This window comes from Pinus tabuliformis, chromosome 6 (assembly GCF_031772625.1).
Source record: "Pinus tabuliformis cultivar Carrire ecotype Pingquan chromosome 6, CPIR1, whole genome shotgun sequence".
NCBI classification, from domain to species: domain Eukaryota; kingdom Viridiplantae; phylum Streptophyta; class Pinopsida; order Pinales; family Pinaceae; genus Pinus; species Pinus tabuliformis.
In genome coordinates, this window is record NC_142292.1 from 207,285,175 (window position 1) to 207,292,451 (window position 7,277).

Here is a 7,277-nt window from a genome sequence, read left to right on the forward strand (position 1 = left end):
ATAATGATTTGGGGTGAATTTAATATGTAATTTAAGAAATGCAATTATCTAAAGCAAAGAACAATATATCCCTAAGAAAATTTAACAAGGGCAGGGGTTGGTGTAGTGTAAATAAGTCTTAAAGGCCTTGTTAATTGATAATTATGTGATAAAAAAATTATTGCAAAATAAACAAATTATTTTTTATTTGTGTCACTTCCTCTTCATCTTTAAAGGGATATGCAATGACCAAACCAAAGGTACAACCATGGACTCTTTGTTATCTCTTGTTGCTAACATTTTTATGGAACATATTGATATTTTAGCCTTAAAAACTTTCATTACCCCTAAATGTTGGTTTCTATTTATCAATGATACCTTCATATTTTGGCCTCATGGCCATCCCTCTTTGATCTTTGTCTTTAACCATCTTAGCGAATCTCTATCGATATTTAATCTATTATAGAAATTCAAAGGAAAATCTCTCTTCCCTTTTTAGATGTCGTCAACTCATCCACCCACCAAGTTTATAAGAAAATTGTCCATACCAAATGATACCTTCATGCTTATTCTCATTGTCATTAGATAAAAAAAAACTACTATTCTAAAAACTCCAATTACTCAGCCTATTTGAATCTTAGCTTCTCATTTCCTTGGGAAATAAAAAAAACATACCTTAAAAAGACCTTTATGGCTAGTGGGGACCTAATCTCTTAAAATAATAAATCTTTCCAGATAGGTTTCCGTTTTAAAGCTAAAACATTTTTTCCACTTATGTGGCATTATGGTTGACCAAAAAGTTTATCAAATTCCTTACTCCTATAGAAAATCATACATAGGCCAAATTAATAACTACTTCAAAACCTATCTCAAAAAACATATAACTAACATAATCTAGCCATTGTATTTTCTTTGAGAAAACGAAAATTTTTAAGTCAACAATTGAACTCTCCTAATATATAAGTTTACAAATTTTAAAAATAAAAAATTTTTAATAAAAAACTTAAAAAACAAAACACCTAATAATTAATAATAAAAATGACTACAAACTTATCCAATCATAAAATTTCATCATCTCAAACATTGTCTTTTTTATTTTTCGTGTTTAATCATTGCTGGTCTTCCAAACACTATTTTTCTCCCTTGAATCATCATTCTCTTTTGTTCTATCTTTAATTATTTGAATTATTGATTCAGGCTTTACTTTATTTTTTATACTTTTAAATATAATTTATATATCTCATAATCAATAAATTATTTATATTTCACAAACTTCACATTAACATTAAATAGTTTTCATTAATTTTAAATAATTATTAAATAATTTTATTTATTTTTATTTTACAATATAAATATTTCACAATGATTATTTTTTATATTTTTTTACATTTTTTTAAATATAAGTATTTATATTTCATAAACTTCACAATAACATTTTTCATTAATTTTAAAAACTATTAAATTATTTTATTTATTTTTATTTTACAATATAAAAAAATTCACAATGATTTATTTTTATATTTATTGGAACATTTTTTTAAATATAATTGATATTTATTTGAAAGGTTAGATTTTTCAAAATATTTACAATTTTTTTTTCAAAAATTTAAATAATATAAACCATATTAATAAATTTTAAAATTTTGTATATTATACATTAAATAAATTACAAATTAAAAATTAAAAAAAATAATAAAATTTAATTAAGTAAAATTTTTGGTAGAAATTACATAAGAGAAATTTTTGGCTTATATGTTTCATGTTAATTCATAATGAAAATTTCAAAACACAGACTAAAGCAGAAGCTTAAATAGAAAACAATTCATTACATATTTATATAATTATGAATTAAAAACCATTCTTAATATTTAAAACTCATCTCATAAAAACATATTTATAACTTTCACTGAGTTCGTTCCCTCTCTTCCTCGTTTTTAAGCACAATCTCACAGTTCGGAAGCTTTCTAATCTCATCAGGGATTTCTATCGAATTACAACCGTGAAGATTTAGATACTTCAGATTTTGAAGTTCTCCTAATCTAGAAGGCAACGATTTTAGATTTTTACAGAAGTTAAGATACAAAAATTGAAGATGTGAAAGATTACCTATTTCGTCAGGTATATCTTCAATCTCACTGAAACCCAAAAACAGAAATTCGAGGTGTGTCAATTGCCACAATGATGTTGGCAGTGATCGTATGGCCGTGCCATGAAAGTCTAATACCCTCAAAGAGGTGAGGTTCAGTAAAAATGCTTCTGGAATTTCTTTCAATCCCTCATTTTCTCCCACGTATAAAGAAACTAGTTTGGGACATCTCAACTCCTTTGCTGGCAAAGACTTAATATCATTGCCCAAAACTGATATTCGCCTGCAATTTTCTGAACCTGGGATGTCAGGGAAATGTTGAAGACTTTGACGTGCCCTCAATACACAATTCTCCTCATTTTCTGCAATATAAATAGCCATGTCATGGAGGACATCATGGATATTGATAACACCCTCTTCCACCTGGAACAAGCTGCGATTTACAAGTAACTTTACATAGCTCTCCGCCGTCTTTAAGACATAGTCATAGTTGGCATCTTCTTTGGTTTTAACGAGGCCTTCTGCGATCCATAGTTGCGCCATCCCTTCCACTGGTATAGCAGCATCTTCAGTAAACATGGCAAAGAAAAGAAAACAGTTTTTCAAGTTAGCATCGGGCAGACTGTCGTAACTCCATCTCAATCGCCGATACAATTCTCCACTAATTCGAGGATGGGTGACTGGAAAATTTAAATCCACTTTTTGCATTTGCTTTAATGCAAGATTCCACTCATCTACAGCTGCGTTGCCCATCATTGTTGAGGCTATTACATTTATTGCCAACGGCAACCCTTTACACTCCTCGGCTACCTTTCGCGCAATATTCTCTATATTCTCTGGAACATTGCCGTCTTCGAAAGCCACTTTTAGAAACAACTCCCACGCCTCTTCTCTTCGTAAAGGTTGTATTTCCATGAACTGTTTTGCATTCATTTCTCGAATGAGATCTCTATTTCGAGTTGTGAATACAAGTTTGCTTCCTTTGTTCTTGCCAAACTGCACACCCAATTCTTTCAGAGAGAGTGCCTTCCACATGTCGTCTAAAACCAAAAAGAATTTCTTGCTCTTCAGATATGCACACAACTTCATCTTCCCCACATCAGCGGAAGAGTTGGCCAGATTTAAATTAATTGCAGCAGCAATATCAGTCTGTATTTGCCGAATTGGAGATTGAGCAACTGTAATCCAAATGACATGATCAAAAACATTACTAACCTTGTAGGTGTTGTAGACTTTTTTAAGCAACGTTGTTTTTCCCACACCACCCATACCGTAGACACCAATTACGCCAACAATTGGACCTTCTGAGACCCAACTCTGTAGCTGAGTCTCCGCAGATTTAATTGCCAACCCGACCAATCCGGTGTCAGGTTCGTCCTGAAGTAGTGCGTCTACCTGTTGTGGTGCCGCGGACACAATCTGTTGAGCACTGCAAAACACGGAAAAATCGGTTCGAAACTGATCATGGAGGTCACGAATAGTACTGTTCCACTCTCGGATTTGCTTAAAGACTTTGGGCTTGCAAAAGAGACAGTCAATACACTGCTGTAGCCAGGGGCGTTGTGAGCGACGGATCAACTCTCTGGCCTCTCCAACTTTGCGTTGCATCCTTAGCAAACAATTCTTCAGAGAATCCGGTGCCTCCCTCTGCTGATGTTGGAACTGAGAGCTAACATCAAGCAAGAGGCTCTTCATACGATATAACTGCTCTTCCAGAAGCTCACGGTTGTCATCCAAATGAAATATATCGTCTATCTGTTGGATAAGTTGTTGAGTGATTGGAACAAGAATAGCGCTGCTAATGGTATTGCCTGCGGCTCCGGTTACAGTATCCATTGCTTGGAGCAACAGCAAGTGAGATCAAAGCAGCATATCAGATGAAATTAGAGTATACTAGAAGAGAGTAGGAATTATTAAAAAAAGAGAGGAGGGCATATTATGAATATAACAAGAAGTAGCAAACAATGACAGAAAGAGATATCTATCGGACTGAAATTGAAGGAAATGTATGAAGGCTCTCCTCATAAGCAAAGCCACCATTCATTCACCGTGAGATGATAAAATTCAGTATGACTTAGGTTCATTGCAGGGTCCAGCTCTAAAGTTAATAATTGACATTGAATCACAAATTCACATTGATGTTATCTTCTACGTGAATCACAAATTCACATTGTTGTCGTCTTCCACATGAATCACAGAGTTTGAGAGTTGTTGAAGAACGTGTACAAGGACGTTAATGAATGTTTGACTTGCACATTACTTTCTGTTCTTTTTAAAATCACGGGTCCTTGAGAGTTGTTGAAGAACGTGTACAATATTTGAGAGTTGTTGAAGGACGTTGATGAATGGTTTTCTTTAAAACCACGGGTCCTTTCTTATAAATACAGCTAGCAAACGATAACTTTCTAGAGTCAGTGAGAGAAAGGGAGAGTAAGACTGGACAAGAAAAGGTTATCCTTATTTCAACCAGTGTAAAGCCACTTCCAATGAAATTGATCACTATCAAACAACCCAAACCAGGATAGGTCGAAAAGGTTATCCTTATTTCAATAAATGCAAAGCTACTTCCATTGAAATTGTTCACTATCAAACAACTCCCTATAGGTAGACTCTAGATATTAGAGGTAAATGTTTTTTAAATTCATATTTTTTATTATATTATAATTTTATTTTTATTAATAAAATTATAAAAAAAATTAGATAAAAAATTTTATGGTATACCAAAAACATTAAAATATAAAAATAAATAACATATTAATAGTAATTATAAATTAGTTTTTTTTACTATATAAATTAAAATAATTTTTTTATTACTATATTTAAATTTAATTCATAATAAAGTAAATATTAGGTGTAATATCTTTCTATTGTTAGAACTTTGTTTGGGTAAGATTGAATTGCATTGTGTAATATGGCAGAAAAGCCATGAAAAATATTATGTAAATGAATAATAAATAATAAGTGGAATCTATGTATTTGGAAACACGACACCTAGAAATGAGACTCTTGCCAAATAAAATTCCATTAGTGAACAAGAATGGATAAGTCTTCGTGATAAGAATTCTAGATCAAATTCTAGATAAGCTTAATGGATGTGAGATAAATATCCATTAGGTTGCTTAGCTCAAGAAAGATGTTAAGCTTGGAAAAAACATGAAAGCATTGCCCGAGAGAAATGTGAGGTTTTATAATAAAATCCTAGGCAAGTGGATAAGAATATCCACAAGTAGGACACCACTAAAATGAAACTTTATCGTGAAAGACAAGTATTAAATATTTGTTGAGGGAATCACAGAGGTTCTTGAATCTTCTAGGGCAAGCAGACTTAGCTCATGGGTGAAATGGAGGAAATCAGTTTTTGTTTGGGTGGCGGTGTTCGATTTCCAAGTGACTACCTATTGGTCAAGCTAGTTTGAATTAATTGTGTTACATGTTTCTTGGGTTTCATTTGCTCTTATGTTAATAACTCTTCATTACTTGAATAAACTTGTAAGTTATTTTTATAGATGAAATTGAATGCATGGCTACCCTATAGATGAATTGTTATTAGTATATTAACATTTATTAACTTGAGCATAATAGAGACTAAGTGATTAGTTATTATGCCGAGCTTCATAATCCAATTTCAAATTTCCTTGGTGTTGTGAATTTTTATTTCAGGAAGGAAATTCATAATAGGTTATGATACTTAGGAAGAGAGACAACCATAAGCTATGAGTTTCATTGACAATACTACTATGTTTTCTAGAAATTGATACTGATATTCTATACAATATTAACTATAGGCAAGTATACTTTGTTTACATTTCCTATGGGTGGGATAGGAAAACAACTCAATTCAGTACATGATTATGAGTATAGAATGTATTTGTGTATAAGTCTTGTTACACCGAATGTAGAAATGGAAGATGAGAAATTTGTACAGATTAGATACCAGGATTAGTGGTTTGTTTCCCATGAGAAATGTTCAATTAAACTATTATAACTAACAAATTTACCCTCAGCGAGTTGAATACAAACAGTAGGCATGTAAATTCAAGTTGGATTACACCATTAGGAGAAACATAGATCTAGATAAGTCGGTTTTGTTATAAATTTATAAACATAACTATTAAAACTTCTAACTGCACTAGGAAGATGATAGAGAAATTATTTGCGAGATGCACAAATTGACCACAAGCTAGAAGAATGAGACAATCCTATCTTTCCTTTGGTTAGAATGGTCAATAGGGACTCTGATATGTTTAAGTTTATTCAACCAGAATTATCGTTTTAGTAGAAGGCTTGAGTAGGAATAGTACGTCGCAAAAAAGAATTATTGCATTACTTCACGAGAAACCTTGGGAAAAGGTTTCTTGGGTATAGTTAAGGATTAACTAAGAATGAGGTAAATGTAAATTTGGATTAATAAAGGAATAAACATGGTAGAAAAAAATTTAGGCAGATATAGCTATATTGAAAAATGAATTGATGGAACCTTTCCTGGAAATGATACATTCAACATAGTAAAGCTACCTAATCTCAAGACAATAATATAATTTTAAAATTTTAAAGAACATCGTTGTAGGGAGATATAACGCATAAGGGATATAGTGGGGACCATTATATCAGAGCACCCCTCAATATAATCCTGATACATGAAAAGTTCGGACAGGTCACAAAGCTACAATGACAATTGAAATGTGCATTAAGAAAACTAATTCATGAATCCAAAAATTCAAATATTACACTACTGTGTGAGCATGGTTGAGATTAAGCAGCATAATAATAAAATTCAGTGAGTTACAGAGATAAAATATTTATAACAATCTCAATATATCCATAAACAGAGGTCAAATAAAATACACTAAATGTAATAAGCCGGAAGTATTAATACAAGAGTCATACATTACAGAAATAGAATGAAAACCTTGGGGTCGCTATAGTATAAAGCTGAAGTTAATCTATATACTAAAAGTGAATATGCGTCCCAAAAGAAAACGAAACAAAGTAATTAACAAAACCATTCGAAAGGGAAACCCAGACTAATTCTCCAATGCTTCTAACACCCTTGGACTTTGCAAATATTCTGAAGCGAGTGTGTAGAAACATTTATAGGTATTTACACTTAACATCTTCCGGTTGGATAGAGAAGTTGACCTAGAGGCATTCAGGTATGGAGGAGATCATCAGCAATGTCGAATCACCTTACAAGAAGGTTAACCATTAAGAA

General features: G+C 32.0%; 1 protein-coding gene across 1 annotated transcript; it reads right to left on the reverse strand.

Annotated features, from left to right (window-relative positions):
* Nucleotides 1–1,882: 1,882 nt before the first annotated feature.
* Nucleotides 1,883–3,901, reverse strand: LOC149258178 (disease resistance protein RPS5-like). The gene has a single exon (XM_089404652.1). The coding sequence runs from the start codon at nucleotides 3,899–3,901 to the stop codon at nucleotides 1,883–1,885; it is 2,019 nt and encodes a 672-aa protein (XP_089260778.1).
* Nucleotides 3,902–7,277: the final 3,376 nt, after the last annotated feature.